Source organism: Xenia sp. Carnegie-2017, unplaced genomic scaffold (assembly GCF_021976095.1).
Source record: "Xenia sp. Carnegie-2017 unplaced genomic scaffold, XeniaSp_v1 HiC_scaffold_23, whole genome shotgun sequence".
NCBI lineage: Eukaryota > Metazoa > Cnidaria > Anthozoa > Malacalcyonacea > Xeniidae > Xenia > Xenia sp. Carnegie-2017.
In genome coordinates, this window is record NW_025813486.1 from 3,927,579 (window position 1) to 3,953,715 (window position 26,137).

The 26,137-nt window shown below is 34.5% G+C and overlaps 2 protein-coding genes and 2 long non-coding RNA genes across 4 annotated transcripts; 1 reads left to right on the forward strand and 3 right to left on the reverse strand.

Moving 5' to 3' along the window:
- The first annotated feature begins 3,479 nt into the window (after positions 1-3,479).
- LOC124447661 lies at positions 3,480-5,222 on the forward strand. The gene is made up of 2 exons (XR_006948785.1): positions 3,480-3,684; positions 4,189-5,222. It is a non-coding gene; the product is annotated as an uncharacterized LOC124447661 (long non-coding RNA).
- Positions 5,220-15,350, reverse strand: LOC124448183 (protein ADP-ribosylarginine hydrolase-like). The gene is made up of 4 exons (XM_046999193.1): positions 14,825-15,350; positions 13,920-14,210; positions 5,267-5,480; positions 5,220-5,226 (listed from the first exon to the last, which is right to left on the reverse strand). The coding sequence occupies exons 1-4, from the start codon at positions 15,348-15,350 to the stop codon at positions 5,220-5,222; spliced, it is 1,038 nt and encodes a 345-aa protein (XP_046855149.1).
- Positions 12,639-13,196, reverse strand: LOC124447659. The gene is made up of 2 exons (XR_006948783.1): positions 13,133-13,196; positions 12,639-12,971 (listed from the first exon to the last, which is right to left on the reverse strand). It is a non-coding gene; the product is annotated as an uncharacterized LOC124447659 (long non-coding RNA).
- A 7,374-nt stretch (positions 15,351-22,724) lies between the features above and the next one.
- On the reverse strand, positions 22,725-25,298 carry LOC124448184 (zinc finger MYM-type protein 1-like). Its single transcript, XM_046999194.1, has 3 exons — positions 25,115-25,298; positions 23,455-23,564; positions 22,725-23,327 (listed from the first exon to the last, which is right to left on the reverse strand). The coding sequence occupies exons 1-3, from the start codon at positions 25,296-25,298 to the stop codon at positions 22,725-22,727; spliced, it is 897 nt and encodes a 298-aa protein (XP_046855150.1).
- Positions 25,299-26,137: the final 839 nt, after the last annotated feature.

Genomic DNA, 26,137 nt, shown 5'->3' on the forward strand with positions numbered 1-26,137 from the left:
TTAGATCTTCATCATTCGTTAACATTCCTTTAACGTTTTGATAAGATTTTTCTTCAATCGCATCTAAAGCTATAATCAGCGGCTTTTAGTCTTCCGACAAATCTGCAAGCAAGGTCTTTGCTAGTTTTTGATCATTATTTTCGAATTCCCATTTCTTTTAGTTGGTCGTGATGAGATTTTTATTTGTTGAGATGATCGAGTATGTTTTCACCACTTTTTAACGTTAAAGAATTATATTCTTGTCGCAGTAAGTCAATCTTTGAAATAGAAATTGTGGAAAACTGATTTCTTAAAATATCCCATGTCTCTTTCACTGTATGTGTATTCCTTACATTGATTTTCTGATCTTTTTGACTCCCAAATAAATGTACGTCAATCCTTTCTTCGAAGCAATTCCAAACGCTCGCTTCACCAGATGAGACGCGTCTTCTGGTAGGATTTCAACTGATTCATCCCATAATCAAACAAATTAATACTTTTCAGATAAAAACATCTATTAAGTGCCCAATTTCTATTCTTTTTAACTTCTGTATTTTACTTGAAAGATCCGTCAGCAAGGCCATACTTAATCTTAAGATAATTTAACGACTTATTGTAAAAATATACTCTTCAATATACATATAACAACGCTCCAGACACGCATTCAAGTCTCCTATTCCATGACCAGTTAAAATAATAAGACGGACCTTTCGTGTGTGACGTCATTTAAGTCACGTGCAAAGTTTTATCTCATTAAACAAAAATAAAACGGTAATCCCTGATTTCCCATTAATCTTACCTTGAATAACTACGTCAATATAGACAATCTAAACTAAATATTCAGCACATCACTTGATACATTATTGAAAACATCTTCTGCATCACCACGTTCTTACTCAAGTAGTCTGGTATGCAAGGAATCACTAAAAACAGAATAAAATTTACCTAATGGTTTTAAAAACTTTCTATAGTTGTCTTGATTTGAGCAAGAGTTAGATTCATTATGTCCTTTAAATGCCCGCTCTTTTTTAGACAAGACAACATGAATATTACTTTCTTCTCTTTTCTGGCTTTCTTTCTCATTATGTCGCTTCATGGCCACTCATTGTTTTTAAAAAATAATTTCTACACACTTATTTTAATCCATATCCATCTTGTTCAACATTTTGTACTTTTGAAAAAGCAATTTAAGTTTTTACGTTCCTGCAAACTGTCCAAGAAATGATGCATATGTTTACATAACCAATGTTGTCTAAGTTTTGCTTTAGATAAAACTAAAAGTAGGGTCAGTAAAAAACTGCTGTCCGTTGAAAATAGCACAAAACCATACTTTCCTCTCTTACCAAGGCGGCTAGAAGCTCCTGTCCTGTATTTACATTTCACATTAAAGTTCCACCAACCAAAACGCATTGTTTTATTTATGCAAAGTAAATAATTTCGTTTCACGTACAATGTATAAATTATATAGTTAATCCTTTACCTTAGCTTATGCTTGATTATTTATCTTAAATTGACAATTTTTAGTAAACAATTCGTGGTTTCTTAAAATTAAAAAACAATTTTTGCCATTACAAATCAATCTTCATAACCAATGGAAAACACAATTGTGCTACCCAGACAATGTGTCAGTTGTTACAAATTATTGCAAAACAAGTATATTTCAAATGTCATATGTTGTATATTTAATTTTCGGAATTTCTATATTTTAATCATGTTGAGATATCATGTTGAACTTTTGTACAGATGGAATCAAGAGGAACAAGAAATCTGTCTTACATTCAGCAAATAATCAATGTGGTACAAACGGAAATTGCTCAATTTTTCATTAAACAATGGAACTCTCGTTAAAAATCAACACATGGAGAATGGGATGATACCAAAAATAGTGGTAAAAAATTTTGTACTTTAGAATCGGGTAGGAAGTTGGATAAAAAACTACAGTTAAAATATCAGGATGGAGACACCAGTAAGTGGGACTGTACGATATTATTTGATGCAATAATTTTTTCAAATTCAATTGGAAAGCATCTTGACAAAAAAAACAAAGGATGCTGTTCATGCACTTCGTTGTGAAAGAAACAAGTACGCACATTGGTATAAAAAGGAATGCTTAGATGAGGATTTTGATGATATAGTCATATTCATTGAAAAATCATTTCAAGATTTGAAATTTTCCCTTGATGAAATCTATGAAATAAAAAATAATCGTAACAGTTTTAATTCATTTCAAGTTCTTCCTTCAAAACCTAATCATTTTTTTGTTGAACGTACAGAATTACGAGATAAAATTTTAAAAGATCTTGAAAAATTACGGAATGATAACAATGATAAACTGACATATTTCTACATCACTGGTAATCCTGGCAGTGGTAAATCTCAACTTGTGAGACAGGTTTGTGAAAAAATTTCGTGTGATTGGAAAAATAATACTTCCTTTGTAATGACTCTCGATGGAACAAATGAGGAATCTGTTTTAAAATCTTACTGTGAACTTGGATACCGTTTAAACTGTGACAAGTATATGATGAAAAACTTTGAAGATGAAAACTGTTCCATTACAGACAAAGTGAAGAATTTGCGATGGTTAGTATCCACACGATTAAAATTCTGGCAAAATTGGTTGATCATTGTAGACAACGTGGAACAGCTCTGCAAAATTTCTTCATTACTTCCCCAAGTTGGTGATCCCATGTGGATAAATGGACAAATCATAATAACCATCCAGAACACAGATGCCGCACCTCAAGACGATGAGTTTAACAAACATGTTTCCATAAAAAGTGGAATGAAGGATAGGGAATGTTTTCAACTGTTGAAGCATTACACTATTGAACATGATGATGATCAATTGTTGAATGAAGTATCACACGCATTAGATCGTCAACCACTGGCTTTGGCTGCTGCTGGTTGTTATGTCAGTCGTGTAAACAAAGCAAAATTTTCATTTACTTGGAGACAATATTTAAAGAAATTATCTTCAGGAGAACAAGAAAACATGGACGCTACTTTTGGTAAATTAAACTCGGTATATCCTAGAAATATGTTACAAGTTTCATATTTAGCTGTCAGGCAAAATGCTGAAGGGTCCTCAATATTGGCAATTGTTATTAACTTTTTTTCCGTGATATAGTTTGATGCTATATCACTAGAAATTATTGTTTTTTATGTTCAACAAATTGATCCCAAACACTCAAAGGAAGATATATGTCTTTGCTTAAAGGACTGTTCATTGTTCTTGCATTCAGAAAATAATGACATTAGTCTACATCGCATTGTTCACAAAGCAATTATTGTTTATCAATCTGAACTTTCAAATGAAGATCATGAAATAGAAGGTAACGTTGATGAAATATCAAAAGCACTTTACATGTTTAAAGAGAGAGACGACGAAATCAAATTAATGCCACATCTTGAAAAAATTGTTCAATTATTAAAGACCAGCAAGACAAAAATCAACATGAATACTTTACAAGTTTTCCAATATTTTGTTGAGAGATTAAGACATTTTGGAAAATACGATCTTGCTTTTGAACTATTGGATAAATTTAAGTCAGAAGAATGTAGTTATGACAAATCTTGGTATTTTAGTGTCCTCGGTCTTTTATACTATAACACCGGGAAGTATAGCAAAGCTAAAAATCATCATGAAAAAGCTCTGGAAATTCGAAAGCAATCGTTAGGTCCAAATCATGTTGATGTCGCTACGTCTTTAAATAATCTTGGTACGGTGTTACATATAACTGGATACTACGACAAAGCTCTAGAGCTTAACGAAAAAGCTCTGGAAATTCGAAATCGATTGTTAGGCCCAAATCATGTTGATGTTGCTGCGTCTTTAAACAATCTTGGTATGGTGTTTGTTGAAACTGGAAGCTACGACAAAGCTATAAAGTTTTACGAAAAAGCTCTGGAAATTCAACAACAATTGTTAGGTCCAAATCATGTTGATGTCGCCACGTCTTTAAACAATCTTGGTACGGTGTTTTATAAAACTGGAAACTACGACAAAGCTATAAGGGTCCACGAAAAAGCTCTGGAAATTAGAAAACAATCGTTAGGTCCAAATCATGTTTATGTTGCTGGGTCTTTAAATAATCTTGGTATGGTGTTTGTTGAAACTGGAAATGACGACAAAGCTATAGAGTTTTACGAAAAAGCTCTGGAAATTAAAAAACAATCGTTAGGTCCAAATCATGTTGTTGTCGCTAGGTCTTTAAACAATCTTGGTACGGTGTTTTATAAAACTGGAAACTACGACAAAGCTATAGAGTTTTACGAGAAAGCTCTGGAAATTCGAAAACAATCGTAAGGTCCAAATCATGTTGATGTCGCTGCGTATTTATACAATCTTGGTGCTGTGTATTCTGAAATTGGAAACTACGACAAAGCTATAGAGTTTAGCGAAAAAGCTCTGGAAATTCAAAAACAATTGTTAGGTCCAAATCATGTTGTTGTCGCTAGGTCTTTAAACAATCTAGGTACGGTGTTTTATAAAACTGGAAACTACGACAAAGCTAAAGAGTTTAGCGAAAAAGCTCTGGAAATCCGAAAACAATCGTTAGGTCCAAATCATGTTGATGTCGCTGCGTCTTTACACAGTCTTGGTTTGGTGTTTGATAAGACTGGAAATTACGACAAAGCTTTAGAGTTCCACAAAAAAGCTAAGGAAATTCGCAAGAAAAACGTTAGGAACTAGTCACGTTGATTTCGCTAAGTCTTTTAAACAATCTAGGTGTGCTGTATTATGAAACTAGGGAATATGACAAAGCTTTACAGTTACACTTTGGTAGCTACGTGTTTCAAAGAAAATTGTGTCTTCCAATTTATGTTAACCTATTTTTAACACATAGACCGTAGGAGCAAGTCTTCCACCTGCCAAGTCAACTCCCCTCTCCCTCAGAAAATATTTTTGGTACTGAACGAACAAAACGTTTGCAGTTTGTTGGCTAAAATGAACCTAAAGATGTAATGGTCCTTGTTTATAGATATAGTTTCACTGATATCTAGTCAACAAACTTACTCTACAGCCCGGCAATCATCGTAAGTAAAACTTAGAATGATTGCCTGGGATATCCTGAATCTGACATTCTCCTTTAGACTTTATTTCTTAAGAAAATTGTTTTTATGTTATAACCAAGTAGTAATTTTTATTTTATGATTCACAAACATACTAAAGTATATTGGGATGACAGAATTTTATGACATAAATTTTGTTAAATAAATACTATCCTGTTAGTTTTTCATATTCTTTGATACATTCAGCAATTTTTTACCAAGCTCCATACGCCTATGACCATATTCCAAGTTCTTATAATTTGCAAGGGGTACAACTTTCATACCATACATACCACCCCACCAAGCTGCAGCCAATATTCCTGTACTGTCACTATCTCCACCATGAAACATAGAACAAGAACACAATTGAAACAAGGAATCTTTTGCTATCATCGAAGCATCGTAAGCAATCATTGGTGCATCATGACCACTGGACCCACCCCAACCTGCATAACTCACAGGTTTATAAAAAGCATCACGTTCAGGTATGTTATATGTCAAGGTAAACTTTGGTTCACTGGTTCCATTCATTAATCCCCGTAGTTCAAGTTTTTATTGCCTTCTTTTTGATAAAAAACTGAAAAGTCCCACTCGAACCAACTTTTTGCAAGTACCTTTTTTAAAGCATATGATGTAAATTAAGATGCAGTAATAGCCCCTAGACAAACTAACGACAAAATCATTATCTTTAAAAGTTGTTCATTTCACATCTCTAACATTATGACGCAGATTATGATAGCTGTAGTGTAGTGACAAAAGGAAGATGAACAATGGCAAAAACAACTTTCATCTTTGCATATGTTTATGTAAACCGAGGAAAAGGTTTATGCAAACCGAGGCTATATTTCCTGGAACTTGAAAGCAGGTGAGTACAAATTTGAGACTGAATGTCAAAAATCTTTTCTCTTTTATAAAGTAACAAGTGCAAAACAGATATTTGTTGTTTTTCATGTAACATGTATTTATGATGGATTTGAAAATTCTCTTTACTTGATTGATTTAATTGATTGAGCTCAAATGGGTTACACTTTAACACAGTCACTGTTACCATTTTTTCCTTTAATTATGAGCTTTTTGTCGAGTCACCATTTTATTATGGTGACAGCCGGAAGGGCACATTGTATAAATACTTTGTATATATATACATACAGTACGTCCTGTGTCCCAAGTGCAGGCGTCACCATTTTGCTATGGTGATAGCCGGGAGGGCACATTATATATACAAAGTATATAACAATGTGCTCTCTCGGCTATCACCATAGCAAAATGGTGACTCCTGGACTTGGGACACAGGATGTACGGTAATAGTATATATATATATATACTATTACATAACTCAAAAGCAGTGTTGCCAGATTGTGAACAAAGCTCATAGATTTATGAAGTTTTGATTTTTATTTTGAATTTTTGTGAACAAAAAGAATTTTGTGAACATTTCATGAACTTTTACTAAAAATTAAAAACTTTTTGTGAACTTCTCAGTTATAAAAGACAAGGTTGTTTACAATGAGTATACACTGGTTTAGAGATTCAAGACATAGCTTAGTTCATTCTTCAATGTTGATGTGAAGAGAATTTTTTCGTCTGTGAATGCAATGAAAACTAAAGGAAGAAATAGGTTGCACACAAAGTCAGTCTGTCGTTTTCTAAAAGTTAGGCAGGGAGTAAAAGAGTCAGGAGGCTGTATCAAATATTCTTCTTCGACCAATGCTTTAAGTCGTATGACAACCGCCATTCTTTATGCTCAAGACTCTGACTCAAGCGATGAATCTGATTCGAACTAAATAATTGTTTTTCATTGTTATTTTTTGTTATTTTGTACAAATGTGCAATGTGCATCATTATAAATTTACACGTGATTTAGCTTATTTCATTCGTTTGGTGCAAATTAGGCAATTTTTGTCGATTTGTGAACATTGGTGGATAATATGTGACCTTTTGAACATGCCGACATGAACTTATTTAAAATTTATCTGGCAGCGTTGCCATCAAAAGTGTTACCTTCAAAGAACTGACAAACACATACAATTCTTGTTAATTGATCTTTAGTTTCTACAATAAATACATTAATTAATTTCTATTGGCTCTCCTCGGCCACCGTACACGTGTGTGGGACACGCAAGAGTGGATAGGATATTGGCCATGCATCAACTGTTGAAGCCCTCACCTCTCACCACTCAAACGTATATACGATTTTGCAGAAGTTTTAGCTTTCCAAAACGTTAAATATGAAAACCTAAAAATTTATCCGAAAACAATTTCCAACAACAATCTGCTTATCAAAAAACACATAACTGCCATCTACAAGGTATGTGTGTGTTGATATGTCTGTATATAAGGAAGATAAATTGCTTATTATAGGGGCGGGTCTAGAGTATGTCAAATCCGTCGCGCGACTGATGTTTGAAATTCAAAAATTACCTATTCATATTAATTAAAAATTCATTAATTATTCTTACTTTATTATCGCATTTACTTCATGATAAAAATCCATCTTTATTTATTATTGAAAACTAATGACTAATCAATGAATATCTCGTTGGTAACCAGATCAGTTGAATTTTAATTGACCTGGAATAACCGACTGATAAGCGGGCTGGCTTGGCTGGCTCGACTGATAAAGGAGTCTATGAACGCCAAAAGCGCTTATTTTATTGGTCAATGGTCAGATCAGTGGACAGTCTGGAATGGTCTGGACTGATAAGAGGTGTGGCCGGACGTATAAGGGAGTCCAATTGCTATCTTACAATTGGTTCATTTGAATTTTTGTTTTATTGTGATTGGTTTGACGGATTTCGACTGATAGCCAACTGAACTAACATAGTCAAGCTCACTGGCTGAATTGAATGTTTGATCGTTTCATGTTAATTTGTATAAGCATGATAGAAACTAAACTACAAGCAGATGGAATTTATGGAAATCTTTTACAAATTCATATATTGACATGAATGCTGCTGTCCAAACTGTGAATTTTTTCAAGAGGGTGAAAAATTTATGGATAAATTGTAAATGCTTGGCAAATACGATCTCGCGAGCGACATTTCAGTCATTGATGTTCAAAAGAAAGCCAACATTGTTTTGAGTTTTATCAGAAGAAATTTACATCCAAAATCGTAACTAAAGGACAAGTGAAGTGTATGCATGAATGTAATATATCAAAGTCAATTTATGCGAGTGTGTGATGCGATTTATGTCAATATGGCGTATGGTAAGCAGATTGATGCTTCTAAAATTGTTGTTGCCGAAGGACTTTTAGCTATGATTTCTTTAGTGCTTGGGGAATCGTGGCCGTTATATGGCAGCGAAATCCCACATTCCTGCAAATATATTTCAATGGACAAAAAATCTGTAGCCATAAGGCGCCATACTATTATTTAATTTATCATAAACAAATGTTTGGGGCTTTTCACTTTATGATCATTGATCATTCAATCATTGGACAGTTATACAACATATTGTTTAAGATTTGAGAAAACTAACTTTGATTACATGAGAAGCTGTTTACTATAACCTGCGATTTTGCGTCTTCTGATCCATGAAGCTTTTTATTTTGACAATTTGACTGGAATCGTATTAAACCTGAGTATTTCACATACATGAAATGTTGTCCCATTTCTCATATTGTCCCCTGTTCTAACTGAACACCTCATGTAGAGATGTAAAGGTGTGTTAATTTACGGCTTATACCAGATTGTTTGCCATAAATGCCAAAGGGCTATTGATGTATGAAAAGCATTTTCTATAAAGTAAAAATGTCTTCCTATGAAAGCAGATAAACCTTGAAATTTGGCAAAACAGCAAAGTATTTTTCATGATCACTAGGTAATTTTTCTGATGATCATTATAATTTCTAAACTAAATTATTTCAGATTTACATTTAAATGAGCTATGATCATATGAAAAGATATTTATCATAACCAGTAAGCATGACACATGAACCAATTTTAACATTCATGTAATTATATAATTAAAGACATGTTGGTTACAATCTGTTTGTAATTGCAAATACAATGCTACTAGTGATTGCTATATAGCACACTTGCATATACTTACAGAAGATAATAGTCTAGTGAAATGCCTAATAAACATTAATGGCATTAAGCTGTCCTTAATTGCAAATTTTCATTCTTATAATTTTTGCTTTATCTTTGGCAGAAAAAAATTTTGAGTTTTTTTTCAAAAGGTGAATGTGCTGGCACTGATGTGGAGATGGGTAAAGGGTTACAATAAACTTGCATGGTTTGAAGTCTGAGCTTTTCTATATCTATGAACTGTCACTTTTAGTACCAAATTTCTAACTTAACTCATTACATAGAGGTTTGAATGGGGGCCTATTTCTATGCCTGACAAGTTGGTAGAAATTTTTAAAGACTATATCTGTTTTTGAATAGCATTATTGTAAAATAAATTTTGCGTTCCTAGACATGCTAATGAGCAATATATTTGGCATGATAATGAGCCTAAATATTTGGCAAAACATTCAAGTATTGTTCACTTCATTTTTTTTTAAAAAAACGTAAGCAAAATGTGTTGTTTTCTACGCAAAAACTATGCCCACAAAATACATTTTGTATTGCTCTAAAACGCTGAAAATGGCATTTTCAAGGCTCTGAAATTCAAAATTTCTCAAGGGAGAATGCTTCAGACCCCAGGTGCGGAGCGCCTCCGACGTTTTATGACTGATGTTTGAAAAATCCTAGATCCGCCCCTGAGCGTAATATACAAAGTGTATATACAATGTGCCCTCCCGGCTATCACCATATTTAAATGGTGACACCTGCACTTGGGACACAGGACGTACGGTTACACATTGTATGGATTGTTTTGTAAAGTCACTACTTATATATATATACTATTACATAACTCAAAAGCGATGAGCAGCTAATTTTTTTGTGAAACCTTCAAAGAACTGACAAACACATACAATTCTTGTTCATTGATCCTTATTTTCTGCAATAAATACATTAATTAATTTGTATTGGCACTCTTTGGCCACCGTACATGTGTGTGGACACGCAAGTGTGGATAGGATATTGGCCATGTATCGACTTTTTGAAGCTCTCACCTCTCACCATACAAAAGTTCATATGATTTTGCTGAAGTCTTAGCTTTCCAGAACGTTAAATATGAAAACCTAAAAATTTATACAAACAACATTTCCAACAACAATCTGCTTATCAAAAAACAAGTAACTGCCATCTACAACAAGGTATGTGTGTGTATGGTAATGTACAGTAAATGGGAGAGTTAAATCAGAAAGGTATAAACCGATAAAAATGGTGTAAAATATGTTTAAGGTAGTCTTCAATTATAAGTGTCAGAAAAAGACAGGGTCATAAGAAGTTAATTGAAACATTGAATGGTTGGTTTTGTGAGAAGAAAACAAAAAGACAAAATTCGAAAACAAAAAACCCCGTTTTCGGGCCATGCTTCCCGATACCTTCTTATATGTGAGGCACTAGAATGCCGCATGTTAACGTTTCGGTAGGAGATTTCGCCCCTCCACGCTATCCTACTTGGGAGATGCCAGTAGCAATCTTCCGCCCATCAGACCCCGAGATCACCTGCGATAGGCTTTGCTCATGGTACGCAGGGAGAGTGCAGTCGCCATCGAAGTGTAGCCCCCTAAGCTACTGCATACTATATCGCACCCAGCTTCCACTGCTAGTTGACATCTACTATATGAAAATTTAGCTTTATATATATACATACCAAAATTTAAAGGCGTACGAAAGTTGTAGGATGATTTTTATCGTTACTGCGCGAGCCCAAATAATTTCTTTGATAATTTGCGATTAAGTGAGTTAATTGACACAAATGTAGTGCAAGTACATATAGTTGGTCGTTGTCATGACTATAAACAATTACTCGGGTGGACTGCGCATGCTTGAGCGCATGCGCAGACGATTTCTCTATTAAATTGTTACTAAGCATGCTATTTACTTCAAAATTGGTGCTAGTAGATGCAGTTGGTCGTTGCCATGACCATGAACTTGGGTAGCTGGTAAATCAGACTGCGCATGCGCAGATGATTTGTCTTAAAATTAGTGACTGAGTGAGCTAATTACTCCAAAACCTGTGCTAGTACCTCCAGTTGGTCGTCACCATGAGATTGGAGAGTTTGTGGAGTTGACAACGCATGCTCAGATTCTCAATTAATTTGTGACTGAGCGAACTCTGAAATTGGCGCTTTTAGATGCGCTGAGAGTGTTTTCAATCATATATTTTTGGCATGCTCTTTGTCTTCTTAAGCTTCTTTTGATAAATGCATGTGAAACTCATCAACACTTTGTTACGGCACTCGTAATATCCGTGACAACGTTAAAAATGGTTTTTATTTTTCTCTATAACTTTGTACCTGCATATTGCATGTCATATCCAAGCTTTCCTTTGATTTGACGGACAATGGTTTTTATTCACTCTTACACCTTCTGCCTTTATAATTAGTCGATGTATATTTCTAAAATAATATTTACAAATGCCCCAAGAGAATCTTTTTATTTTATTGGCAATCTTCTACGAATACAATACTATGTCCGACTATTTGATTGCACAAATTTTGTGATTTGATTACGTTTTTTTGACACGTGTGTTTACCATCGGAAAGATGGATTGCTTAAATGTACCTAGCTGTTTAGACTAATGGGATCCATAGTTATCCTGTAATGTATACCCCTGTGAAACACCAATGACCATACGTAGTGTGTCTTCTATGACCTCTATTCTTGTTCTCCACTTCATCATCTATTCATATTTGTTCCTTTTTAAGTCTCAGCTCAACACAACTCTTGTCTGAAGTTCCTAAAACCTTGATCTGCCGAAGAAAGATCTCTGGTGGTAACATGTTAGTTATGGCTAGTGGTTGGTCATCGTCATTTGAGCCTTGTGACACCAGTTCAGTAGACGTTAATTGTCCTGAAGACGTGGAGGAGGTTGCTAGTAAATCGTCGCCTAAACCAGAAGTTAGTTTTCATGGTATGCTAACGGATTACGCAAACGTTGTTAGCAAGAAATTCTCATCAAATGGTTATGGTCTCGTTCCATCGTCTTCTGAGAAGGTTTCATGTTCATTTTTTGTCATAAATGTGTGAATTATACGAAAGCTTGCTGAACGTTTTTTAAGCTTGTACATTCATTTTAAATTCATATAGAGAAGAAAACTAACGGGAAAACGAAATAACCAATGACGAGGGTATATAATCTGCCACCAAAACGAGCGTCAATATCCAAAAAAGATGCAGCAGAGGCTCTTCTTTGCTTGAGCGAAAGGGAACACTTTAAAAGAGGCGCAGCTGACGGCCTCCTATCCTTATGTGAAAATAGTACAACATCCCGTGATATGCAAGAGGACCAAGACGAACTTCTTGTTTTAAAGAAAAAAATGCTGCTGTTCAAACCAACCTAACTCATGAACATCTTAAAACTTATGCGACTGAGTCATTGGTTAACACCAGCAGTATAAAGAAATGCATGTTTTTAGAAAATGTGGTTAATGATTTTACTTGCCCTTCAACATATCCGTTTAATTTCACCTCCAATTATGCATAAAGGTAATGTTCGCACTGGTGCAACAACAATAACAAGGAGAGTGGCTACAAAGACGATTCACATTGAAAGAATTATTCAACGACTGAAGTCATTTGGTATATTACAAGGTGTAATCCTATTAACAATGAAACCATATATTGATTCTGTTGTGTCTATATGTGCAGCATTGGTCAATTTGCAACCACAGATTATTGCATCACCTTAAAAACATTGTATATAGAAGTTTTATATTCCTTTGTGTAAGAGATAAATTTAGAACAATGCAGAGTAAACAATGTGTGCAAAGTTCTGTGCCATTTATTTCTTTCCATTGTGGCATCCTTGTTACTGAACCATTTATGTTCCATGACAATGAAATCATTGGGACATTTCTCATATTTTTCAATATCCTAAAAAATGTTGTGATATTGAAAAAGTAAGCACTCTTCCCTATTAAATGCACTGCTTAAAAAACATTCTTTCATATGACTCTTCCCTATGTTATTGCATTGAGTATATCTTTCCTATTATTAAGCTCTAACCTAAAGAAACATGTAGTTTCCATAATTACCTTCAAAAAGTATTTAATAAAAAGTGATACAAAAACAGCACAGAGATTTGAAGAGATTTCCTGCTTTCATTGTAGGCTTAACCTTGCCTAAATAAACATGGACCCCAGCATCTTGCCTGTATGCTGTTAGCAAAGACTCAACATATCCATTGTAAAACAAACGATAGTTCACGAACTACTTATAGGCTGCAAGACACTGCTTGTCGTATTCTGATGAATGATATATAAGATGACTAAATATGTCAAACAAGCCGAACGGGGGTGAATTTTTAAAATCATTTGAAACATTAATCGTAAATGGATCCGGCAGCTCAACGTCACGGATGGTCAAACGACAACTTAAATTAAATTGCTGCTCGGCTTTACTGACTTGCGGGATCAATGGAATGTTCATTTTTTCCACTACACATGCAATGGCTACAAGTCCCGGCTTCAGATAACTACTTAAGGTTATACCTCTACTCTGCAGGTAACTTTTTAATTCTGGCAGTTACATAGCTTTGAATTTCTCTTCACACAAACTTTCTTCCATTTAAGCGCGTATATTTTGAAATAAAGAAATGTTAAAATTTATTTTGCAAGAGATCGAAACATATTTCTATTTCATGTAGCAAATTAGTCGTTGTTATGACTTCCGCCATGTTTGTCCGAGTTTTTCACTTAGCGAGCACGTGTTTTTATTCAAATAAAACCGCCAAAGTGGTGTATTGAAACCAGGAATCTTTTGCCATCATCAAAGCATCATAAGCAATGATTGGTGCATCATAACCACAGGACCCACCCAAACCTGCATAACTCACAGATTTATAAAAAGCATCACGTTCAGGTATGTTATATGTCACTATAAACTTTGCTTCACTGGTTCCATTCATTAATTCCCGTAGTTCAAGATATGACTCCCAACTATTTTTAAAGTAGCCCCAAGATTTCTTGTTTTCTTCTACATCATGACCAACCTTCTCAATGTATTCCCAAACTTTGGGTAAAACACCTAAAAGTCCTGCACCCCAACTTTTTGGAGGTATCTTCTGTATAGCATACGCTGTAAGTAAAGCTGCAGTAACAGCCCCAAGATAACCTATAATTAAAATCACTATCTTTAAAGATTGCTAATTTCAGGTCACTTACATTATGATGACCCTAATTACATAATAGCGGCATTTTGACATGGATCATGGATTCAATGGCTGTAGTAGTGAAGATATAAAAGAAAAACAGAAATGGCAATACAAATAGCTTTTAGAAGACAGAAATTTAGAAATGTGGAAAAGCGATAAAAAGGATGGATCAAAGATATGGTGATTAAAAGTGAGAATGTTAGAAGGATGGAGGCATTTGAGACGTGGTTCTGGAAAATGATGAATTGTATAGACTTATGCAAACCTAAAGTCAACCATCTTTTATTTCATATATAAATTGATATTAGACAAAAGGATATGAAACATTCATGGTAATGGCTTGTTCAAGTAAGTAATCGAGGAAGAGTTGAAGGTAAAACATCTAAGAAAAGCAAAAGGATTGAAAAGCTAAATTACTATGAGGTTTGTTAAAATGAAAAGCAATGCAGATGACAGGAAAACCTAGCAAACTTTATACAAAACAACACTTGTTGATAGACAGAACTCTAGACATTAGTGCTTTGATAAATGATACATGATCTGAAATCCTTGCTTTATTATGAAAGGTAAATACCTGTGGGGTGATTATGAGTCGTCCTTCCACTTTCAACAGCAATTTCAATTAACATTTCAATTTGATCTTCACAAGGAAACATCAAACCTATACACATGGATCTCATAGCTGCACCACATCCGCCAACACGTTCATTAAATGGTATAATGTAACCTTTTTCCTCAAGAGGTCGTAATATGAAACATGCCTTTGTTGTGGTCTGACCAGGAGCTCTTTCCCACATATCCTCAGCACATGTTTTCTTGTACTTTGTAGACATAATGAACAATATCTCTTCCGTTGTTGCCCATTCAGAAACCAACGCTTCTGCTGTAGCAATGTGTAGTACAGTGTCGTCACTAACCCTCCATCCTTTAATGTCAATTTTATCAAGTCGTCCGAGTTTTTCTAGTTCTTCATGAATTTGAGTACCGCTGTAACAGAATTCCCACAAACCATTCTTATAACCTAGAGCATCCCCCCCTCCACTGACAACCATAACTGCTTCGTATTTCTCGGATAATTGGACCGTATTTTTAAGAGCCATTTTCAATATGTTTACTTCACCGTAGTTTAATGAATTTTTTTGAAACACGGGGAAAGTACTAAGCTTCCCTTAACTTAGTCAACAAATAAAAGCGTAAAATCTTTTCTTTGCTTTCTTTCAATATTTTATCAAACTATTCTGTTTAGATTTAGACGAGAGCGTTGGGAGACTGGGGCTGTTATTTTGTAATCCTTAATCTTTACCCGATTCTATGATTCTCAATCTGATTAACATGTTGCTTCTTGCAAAGATTCTTTAAAATTTAAAAGTTCCTTCCTTATATCATGGATTATTTTACACGGATTTAATCCAAACTTTACAATTTGATTGCACATACAACAATTTGTACAAACTTCACAAAATTTCAGCTCTTGGCAAATCCTTAGGTTTTATAATTTTATAATTTATCCCATTGTCATAAATATGTCACTAAAATTTAATTTTTTTACTGCATTAAGATTATTTCTCCCTTCACCCATAATATACATAACAAAATCACAACAGAACATTGAATTATGCATCAAAATTTATTGATTGATTTACAATGTCTCATAAGAATTATATATTCCACATGACAGCTTTCACATGAAGAGAGACCTAAATGAACATAAAAATTAAACTTAAAATCATAAACAACTGGACAAAGGGGGTAAGTATGAGCGATAATGAAGAGAGAAAGAATCTGACAAAATATGACCTAATTTGGGCATGCAAGGGGGGTGGGGGTCAGAGAAATGGAATCTATGAACTTAAGAAAATGAAGACACGGGATTGTTTAATGTACCAATAGATAAGAGAGTGTAGATGGCTCACTATTCACACTGTGATTGACAGAAGTTTCTCACCCCAGTCTTAATCCTCATCTTCATCTTCACCACCAGATCCACCTTGACCTCCTTTCTTCATGTTCTTACGTTTTACACGACCAGGTTGACCACCACCATATGGTGATTTAGAACTAAAATCAATGTGTTTCTGCGAATCCAAACGTACTATATAGGAAGGCACGTTGACTAACTGTTCACGAACCCTGAAATCAAAGATGGGCACGGTTGGCCAAAAACGCTTTCAGCTCGTCAGAACAGCAAGAATTTCTCCACCTTTTACAGCAAGTAGCAAGATCAACACATCAAAATCAGTTCGACGATGCATTGTAAGCACTTCGAAGCTCATCAGTTTATGATAAAGCCCATATCCAAAGCTACGTTGGAAACACATGGATGACTTGCAAAGAACGGTGGGCTCAAATTTTCAGAAAACAACAAGCTGTTAAGATAGTGAACACCAACAACGGCGTCGAATCGCAAAACAGGCACTTTAAGTAAAATTATCTTCCAAGAGCTATTGACAAATCAATATATGGTGTAGTTACAATGATGATGGAGTCATTTCTTCCAGACTCTTATCAGCACAACAAAGACACCAACTTCAAACAAAGCAGCCAATACAGAAAGTGCAACAAGAATGCTCCATACTATTTGCATAATCGCCCAAACCACTTTATCAAGCACTTTATGAAAAGTTCATTGCATCGCGAAAATTTCGGGATAATGATGTTGATTGCATCGACAATAATAAGCTTCTGGGATCATTTTAGATGCAAACCTAAGTTTTTCAAATCATATTGATAAGCTATGTTCCAAATTAGCTAAACGAATTGGCCTTCTTAAAAAGTTAAGGTATTATCTACCATTGGATAAACGCATTGCGTTTTATAATGCCACTATTAAATCTGCTATGATGTTTGGTAGCTGTGTTTGGTCAAATACAACAAAAGATAACTTGGATCAAATTACAAAATTACGAAAGAGAGCAGCTCGCGTAATTCTAAATGCCTCAACACGCGATAGGAGTATTCCACTCTTTTCCAAATTGGGCTGGATACCTTTTAGTAAGCAAGTGGAAATTAGAAAGGCCATGATTTGTCATAAACAATTCTATGGTAACTGTCCATCTTGTATTATTGATATTCTACCAACACATGCCAGTCGCCACAATAGAAATACTCGTTATAAAGACTTTACTATTTGTTTACCCAAAATAAAGAGACAAAATGATGGTGGGAGATCTTTTGCTGCTACTGAAAGTCGATTTTGGAACAGTTTACCTCTTACTATGCGTAAGCTTTCATCAGCTACACTTTTTAAAAAGAAACTTTATGATAAAGCTAATTCAGATATGCTCACAGAATAATTTATTGTTTAGTTTTTTTAGTAATATAGACTTATGTAATTCTGGTTTTTAAATTGTAATTGATCTCTTAGTTTGTTAGTTTGAGGGCCACAAGTTTTTCACACTTGTTGTATCACGTGTTACCCTCTTTTAATAAAGTTTCATCATCATCATCATCATGGGTACAGATAGCAAATTTCTCTTCAGCTCAGGCAGATAGAGTACGTAGAATATTCATATATATTGGATATGATGTATAAAGTTGCTTTGAAATTTATAATTTTTAGCGAATTATCATATGCATAATACATTCATGAATTTTTCCTCCTGCCAAATATCGTTCTGGAGACGCACTGCAACTGTGATTTGTTGTTAAAGCAATTTTACATTGAATCATTTGTTCTTAATGTCATGATATTGAATAGTAACTCATGTTTGCAAAAAGAAATAATGAATGAACGTTTACCTAAATGTTACAACATTTAGTTTCTCTGAAATCTAATAAATTTCGCAGCCAAAATGACAACACTGTAATGGGTACATAAGTAAGATTTAAGTCACAAAATAGCTAAAAAGTTTGTGAACTTCTTCCAAGGTGACTTAGAATTTGTCGATAGTTTTTCTGTACGTTTCATAATGGCATCGAACAAACTGACAAATCATCTAAATATAGAACTTACCTATTTGAGGAATATGTCTTACGAAAGCACAAGCAATATTGCCGAAATTTCTAAATTGTCAACGATGGTATTGTCGAAACAGCGAATTTATGTAGATGGTTGTTTATCGGACAATATTTCGAGCTCTTACCGATGGTTTTTACATACATGCACCTATAAGATCCTCGCTATATTTAGTCAATATATAAATGATTATTTGCTTTTCGATATATCTCTATTGTTCTCATAAAAATCTCAATGGTTTTTATTGATGCTACTGAGTTTTGGTTTGATTTTTCAATGTGACATTGGTCATTAATATGCAGTTTTCACAGATTGTGGATAAGACTTGCAATGAACGAGAGCCGTAATTGTCTTGCTCAAACCTTTGCGACTCCCTGCGATATTTTTAGCAGTTGAGAAACCTCATGGCAAAGAGAATGCCCTTAAATCTTCTCCTAAGGTAGAGGATTGCAAGATTCAATGAATACTTGGACAAGATTAAAGTCTACTTTCTAAATTCATTATCGTGTCATTAATCTTACCATACCATAACATGTTTCGTTACTTTGCATAACGACATTAAAACGCAAAATATCTGACAATTCTTATGAATTTTCTTTATTTAAATGCATTGAAGGATTAGTTATTGTCTTTATGAAAGGTTACAATTTCCTAAAGGGGCCAGTCAAACAAAAAATTTAGTCATGACGGCAATTAAAGAAATATTAACATATTTAAATTCGTGTGTTTTAACTTCAACTTCAACGGAAAATTAGTCTCTTTCACTTTGTAGAAAGAAAGGTAAATCCTGTTTTTTTACTGAGGAAGTAAGTATGACTTACTTAGAATAATAAACTAGTCTTAGTATTGTCCTCGAATTCCAAATATGAAAGCTTTCACTGTAAAATGCTTTGATCACGATGTTAAGCCTTTGATCGTTTGAAATTTCTTGTTGCATCGTTTAAACTCAACTGACTAAAGCTATTCGTGCAATGTAGGTAAATGTTTTACCATTTGGATAGTCTAGCAGAAAACATATTACAATTTTCTTATTCTCAATATATCTGATTAAGAATTTAAAAACGCAAACTATCGTCTTATGCAGAGTTATTCATCATGAAATCTCATGCATGTGTTTCGTATTTTCTTATGTTGTAGATCCCACATGGATGGAGTTGTGAAAGTCCCTTTATCACCTGTGTCACTCACTTGTATTACTCTTACTAGTTTGTCATTACTTATGTGACATGGTGATTCATGGCCAAGAATGTTTATCTGTAGTTTGGATTTTTGTTAATGTCAGTTGTTTGTTCATATAATGATGATGGGCCCCATTGTTATATGAACCCACTAAAGGTGGTCAACTGTTACTCACAGAAGATCAAATCTGCACTAAGCATTCTTTGAGTGATAATATAAGTGGAGTATTCAAGTGGTGCCTTTTCCTTTGCTCGAAGTTACCATAAGAGTGCATTGTAAATTGTATTCCATCGAAATGGCGGTTCATGATATAGGAGCTACTTTATTGGTTAATGATGATGGTTACTTCGTGTATGAAATGGTATGAACATATTGAATGGACATCGCATAACGGCATATGTACGTATGAACATTAACATTGAAGTGATTGGACTATTCTACAAAGATGGAAAACAAGCGAATGGAAAAACACGATCCATGTCTTGTGGTTTGTAAGTTGAGTAGATAAGTGCTGTATGAGTAACTGCATGAGATAGTTAAAAAAGGACCCTGATGATCTATTTTTATAATTTGAACCTTACTTGTGAAAAACACCCAAATTAGGAAAAATGTCAATAAAAGATGTCACTTGCTTTTAGAAAATAGCTGGCTTTCACTTGCTACTTTTTTTAATTACATCAAACGTTTGTAAAGAAAATTGCAATGCTGCAAGTAGGGTTCATTGAATTCTAAATTAAAAATGTTACAACAAATTTCCATGATATACACGTAATAACTGCGCAGTGAAAAAAAAGGAAGAGACCTACAAATTCACCTGAATCAGACTGACCACGAAAACGTTTCGAAATCAGGTATTTAAGTTTTGTTCTATTCAATATATTTGAGTTTTGATTTCGATCACTTATTTTGCTGACCAATATATTTTGCTTCAATATATTTGAGTTTTGCTTTCATTTTTCATCTATTTAGTAAATTTCTGTTAGCACTCTGCACTCTATCATTTTTTGATCTCTACTAAAATTTTCGTTTCTTTTGTTCCAATACAAAATATTCACTGTGTTTAATATGGTAGTCAGCCCACTTTTTTGTCGCTCTGTAAATTCAAATTTTTTATATGAACGACGTACAATCCGACTACGCTGCATGTTAAAGTAGATCATCGGGATCATTGAAAACAACTAAAATATGAAACATCTTAAAATTACAAAACTGTCAGGAAATTTTCAAAATTTTCGATCTTTTCTTTTATTGGAGGGTTTTTTACCGGATCCGCCGGTTTTCCCTTCCATTTCGTTTTGTTTTGAAAAAAAAACGTGTTCACATTTGGGGCCAAGCGAAACCATTTGTCATTATATTATTTATCGTAGTTATCATGAATATTTACGTTTCTTTTTCATTTCTTAGCGTTTGGGTTTATCTCCTAAAACGCTGCAATTTAACAAAATAGATACGCTATGCGTACTTATTGGTACCCTGCAATTATACAGCTACTGAATGAAGGAGATTTAATCAATATAGTTAAAATAAAATTATATATTTAATATTATTTACGTCAAACTTGCTCAAGATTTGAAAATGTTCTTTACTTATATGACCTGGCACAAGCTAAATTTCCAAAGACTTCCTTAGTTCTTACCTTGAACATGACTCATGTTTTAACCTTATTTGCGTGAACATAATTTTCACTTTGAAGAAAAATGGCTATTGCGTGCAAAAATTTTTCTGTCATATAAAGCATTGGAAGGTCAACTAACTATTTTTACCCAAGGTTTATGCATATCTTGTACGCTGATGACTTTGGAGACGTTTTCCAAACTGTTTAGTTTTTTATACACCCTGTAGACTATATGGCAAAGCAATATAGCTTCACAAATAAGCGCCGAGAACTTTTAAAATATCGTTTGGTCTAATCACAGTACCTATATTAGCAAACGGATTGAGGGCAAAGGCCCCCACCCTCCAAGTCAACCCCACCCCTCAAATGATCAATGTCCTAACTAAATCAAACATTTACAGCCTGCTGCACATCATTTCCTTATTCGTATTCTCTAAATAGAAAATACTAATGACTGTAGTAACCCTACAGTGCATATACGAATATCTTACAAACACATAAAATCTAAGACGTTTATAACACATTATTGTGAAGTAAACTGATTCATATTGCACACAAATTTAAAAAGAAAATAACTCTTACAAACAAATCAAAAAAACTTAATATTGCACTCAAAATTAATAACGAAAACATTTACTCTATCACTTAAAATAAAACGACATACGTTTTTCCCCATGTTCCAAAACCAAACAAGTCTTTTTTTTGTGTATTTGTGGTTCTACCACATTTAAGTTTCTCCTAGTCTACCTTCGCTTTCTTTCAACTTGAAACGTCGACTGCAGAAGGTGGTTGAAGTGCGTTTGCAATCTGGCATTCTAACAAGTCCAACTCAGTAAATTCACTCATGTCTTTAAGTACACAGATTAATATAAACGACGTTAAAACTACTGCATAAGGACATTAATCTTTTCATTTTTGAATTTTAATTACTTGTCTTACACTGAAACAATCATTACTAAGTGATAATCACTTAATTGAAAACAATGCATCTTAGGCACCGTCCACACGTATCCGGACTCGTTCGTATCCGCAATTATTTTTTTGAGGTTAAGCTTATCGTCCACACGTATCCAGCAAAAACGCCAGTGCTTTTTTTAAAGAATTTTCACTTGGTGGGCAAAACAGGTAAAACGGCAAAACAAAAAATGTGGCCTTGAGGTTTGGCAAATGCCCAAATTCTAAAGAGAAATTTTGTAAAACTTTATTTTTTAACTTCAGCTTTGCTTCTGTATATCCGTAGATTTAGGAAGCACAAAAAATTAACTTGTCAACTTTTGAAACTTAAATTTGCTTTTATTACTTTTATCAGAAACATTCTTTCTCTTCTCTCCAATTTGTATAGTCTCAATAATATGGCTTTACATATTCATAGACATTGCCAAATTTTGCAGGACATATTTAATAAACAATCCCACACAATATTCGTAAAACCATGATTTGCCATAAAAGCGTCGTGAAAAAATATCATTATCAACTTATCAATAAACCGTCGGGCGAAAACGTTAGGCTAAAATTTTATTGGAGCACTACATGACTTAGAAATGCTATGGAATTTATCGAGTAAACTCAAAATAGATTACTTTTGGTTGCATTCGTGTATTTCTGTTTGTGTTGTGCTTCTGCGCATGCATAAAATAATCATTTATAATGTTTGTTTGTTACGTTTAAATTAAAGATAACGATTAAGGAAGACAGTTGTCGCCTTAATATTCCCCTAATCTTTGCTTATGTGTCTGCCAAAATGCTAGGATCTTCCTGCAATTTTTCAAGGGTTGCATGTAGTTCAGACGATTTCTCGAAGATGACGTCAGCAGCCTTTACTCTTGTTGTCCATCTCGTTGTAGAAAGACTTTGGAGTCGTAGAACTTTGTAATCGTTTGTTCCTGTTTCATTTCTAAAATCTGCCTGTATTTCTTCGAACAATAAAATACGTTTTGGATGGGCACCTACGATTGCATAGAGGGATTGGCATAAATCCAGTGATGTAGACAATAAATTAGATTGCATAGCTGCATCCTGTATAAAAAGTTCAATGCAGTGACTGAAACAATGAATATAAATTGCGTTTGGTGCAATATCTTCCTTGAGCTTTCTTGCCAGGGATTTCATTGCTGAAGCCCCATCAAAGCCCATAGCTGCCATTTTGTGACCTTCCATGCCACATCTGAGAAGGATATCTTTGGTGTAGTGCAGTAATGCATCAGATGAAAGTTCTTGCAAACATTCATAAATTCCAACAAAACCTTCCGATACTTCGTAATTATCATCACAGGTCCTTACGGAGAAAGACAACTGTTCCTTTTTTAGATACGTCTGATGATTCGTCAGCTAGAATTGAAAATGATTCTCTCACTAGAATTTTATCAATCAAATGTCTTTAATGCAATGTCTAATCTAAATGAGCATCTAATAAAATCATCTGTTTCTGCTCGTCCAGGATGTCGTGTGTAGTTACGTATCGGTTCTCGTCAAGTAAAAGTTTTAGTGCCTTGTCGTTAAAAGCTTTATCAAGATTCAAATGATGAATATTAGATTCAAAATCCGTTTTACCTCTTATCGCTATACCTTGGCGTAAGAGGGTTTTTAATGTTTGAAATTAACCCTTTCCTCCTTAACTGCTGCGTTTCAAGAGAAAACGAACTGCAGGCTATACTAATAGACAATTGCCCTTTGTCTGATGTGGCATAAGCTTCTTTATGAGCGTAATTGTTTTCATGTTCGTTGAATTTCTCACACCTTTTTTACAGTTATCAAATCCAACTTCATAACAGTGGCGTGCGGTCATGCAAGCGTAGGCAAGCGCCGCTTGCCTAAGCATTTTACCGAACAAAAATTTTTTGGATCAATCTCTGAGCAAAATCAGTTTAAATTTTTCTGTTCTAAACAATGTCAATGTAATCTTTTGTCTAAATTGTCTTTACAGTTGAAATGCTTGCTATTTATACGCGATTTACTGTCGTGATTTTCGGTTTCACTTTGCTACACTTGTAAGATGAGTCAAGTGTATTAAATTAAGTGGATTAAATTAATTATTTATTAACCAAGGCAAGCGCGCTTGCCTTCGGAGCTCAATTTGACATTTGCGCATGCGTTAATCTAGATTTGGAGGCTTCTTATTCGAGGAATATCGAGAAAAGGCAAGCGGCGCTTCTAAGGGCGCCGCTTGATAGCGATTGGTCAACAGTCTTGTACGCTCGCAATTTTAAACACATATCAGCGCACGAATAATATTCGTATATTCAACACATTGGACATCCGAATTATTCACGCCGTTAATGTTATCGTTTATTAAAAGATGACTGAGAGCGAAAGGTAATGTTCTGATTTCTAATTCAAAGTAGTAGTAGATTTCTAATTTATGTATGTAGAAGATATTATCTGTAGCATGTTATACTTTAGCGTTATATAAGTCTTGCGTATGAGCTCTGAACGTGATTTCAATGTACTAGAACGCTATTAAATTTTGTGATTATTTTATTCACTAGCAAAGAAGTTATTTACAACAGTCGTGAGTATTCTATATGTTAGAATTTATTTACAGGCTTTTTATATATTTTGATAAACAAGGTGCAGTTATTACACAGCGGATAATGTACTTGAAATTTGAGTAGTTTTACGTAATTATAAAGTTAAGTGCGTAAGTTTAAGTAGCGCGTTTTTTCAATACTGTTTCAGTCATGACAGATACATTTTTTCGACAAAGTACTCCTAGAAATCGCGGGAAATGCGCTCCAGTATCCTTCAAAATCCAAAAATTTTCTGGGGGAGCATGCCCCCAGAACCCCTAGATAGCTTCGCGGCATGCCGCGAACCTCACCCCGCGCTGCCTATTAAATTCGGTCACCGCACGCCACTGCTTCATAACTGCCAAACACTCCCTTTATCTTAGAGTGAGTAGAACAAATTTCGCAAAAAAGCCTTATTTTTTTCTCGATTGTACACTAGCCACTCATAATTTCGTAACCACTGACCTTGGAAATATCGACCATGCGTCACACTACTTTCCTTGTCTTCACTTGTAAAGTCTTTCTCATGTTTTACCCATGTCGTTTTCACGCATATCTTTTCTGATTCACCAATCAGACTTTTCGGTTTGGATCATTTTCGTGACTCACAGTCTGAGGCTTTTTCAGTATTGACAGTTATTACAGTGTCAATTCCGCTTGTTGAAGCAGAATCAAAATCATGGCCTGTGTTTCCTTTGGCAAACAGCGATGTTATTTTAGATTGACCCGGTATAGCAGCTGCTTTCGCTAATGCTTTTGCTGAATCTTTTTTGTATCTTTCTGCTCTTGGCATTGCGAAAAAGCGATAAGATGCAAAAAGTATCCCTTTCAAAGTCATCAGTGTTTAGGTGACTGAGCCATTTATGCCAGCAGATGTTTACCATTAAAAATATCTTTACTATACGTCATGTTCCTGGCACTTTTGGGATTTAATAATAATGAAAGGAATTTGCAAAGGTATTGTGATTTTTAGTTGTTTACATTTAAAAAATGACGTTTCACGGCTGTCGAGGAATCCGTTACTCAGCTGGTTCACTAACACTCTTCGTTTTGAACCTTTTATTTTACAAGCCAAACAATCTACAAGTACATCACTGGAGTATTCTTACGCTATCTATTAGAGTTAGTTATTTAGATGTTATTTATACTATCGGTAATTACATAAGTCGAGCTTTCCTTTACGTATTTAGCACTACTCACTCTTTCATTGCGTTTCAAGTTCTCACGCGTTGCAACAAAAAAGAAGAACTAACTGAACAAACAAAGAACTTACAAAACGTACTTAAAACAAAGAAATGTTAAAAGAAAACTAACATAGTTACGACAATTTTATTGCTAAGCTAAAAAGAATGCAATATCCCAAAACGGTTAAGTAGTCTTTATCTTGGATCAAAAACAATAAATATTCAACCTGTAGGGCACTTTTGCCTCCCTGCCCATCTCCAGAAAAGGCAAGGGGGCCGTTGCTCCCCTTGCCCCCCCAGTTCCGGCGTCCCTGTTAATAGACATGTACTGGTCTAATGTCTTCGCCTGATTTCATAACGACAATTTTGCTTCTACTTTAGATCCGCATTTGAAACAAAACCTGTCCGTAAAACTTAGTTTATTTCCACAAGAAGGGCAAAATGCCGC

What these genes read in the sequence shown, in the direction of transcription:
- LOC124448183 (XM_046999193.1), bottom strand. Translation starts at nt 15,350, where the DNA reads ATGGCTCTTAAAAATACGGTCCAATTATCCGAGAAATACGAAGCAGTT. An exon ending in GACTCATAATCACCCCACAG is followed by an intron (nt 14,211 to 14,824) that starts GTATTTACCTTT and finishes TTTTAATTATAG; the next exon opens with GTTATCTTGGGGCTGTTACT. An exon ending in TAAATCTGTGAGTTATGCAG is followed by an intron (nt 5,481 to 13,919) that starts GTTTGGGTGGGT and finishes TGAGTTATGCAG; the next exon opens with GTTGGGGTGGGTCCAGTGGT.
- LOC124448184 (XM_046999194.1), bottom strand. Translation starts at nt 25,298, where the DNA reads ATGCCAAGAGCAGAAAGATACAAAAAAGATTCAGCAAAAGCATTAGCG. An exon ending in TACTGAAAAAGCCTCAGACT is followed by an intron (nt 23,565 to 25,114) that starts GTGAGTCACGAA and finishes TCTTACGCCAAG; the next exon opens with GTATAGCGATAAGAGGTAAA. An exon ending in TACTTGACGAGAACCGATAC is followed by an intron (nt 23,328 to 23,454) that starts GTAACTACACAC and finishes TTTCAATTCTAG; the next exon opens with CTGACGAATCATCAGACGTA.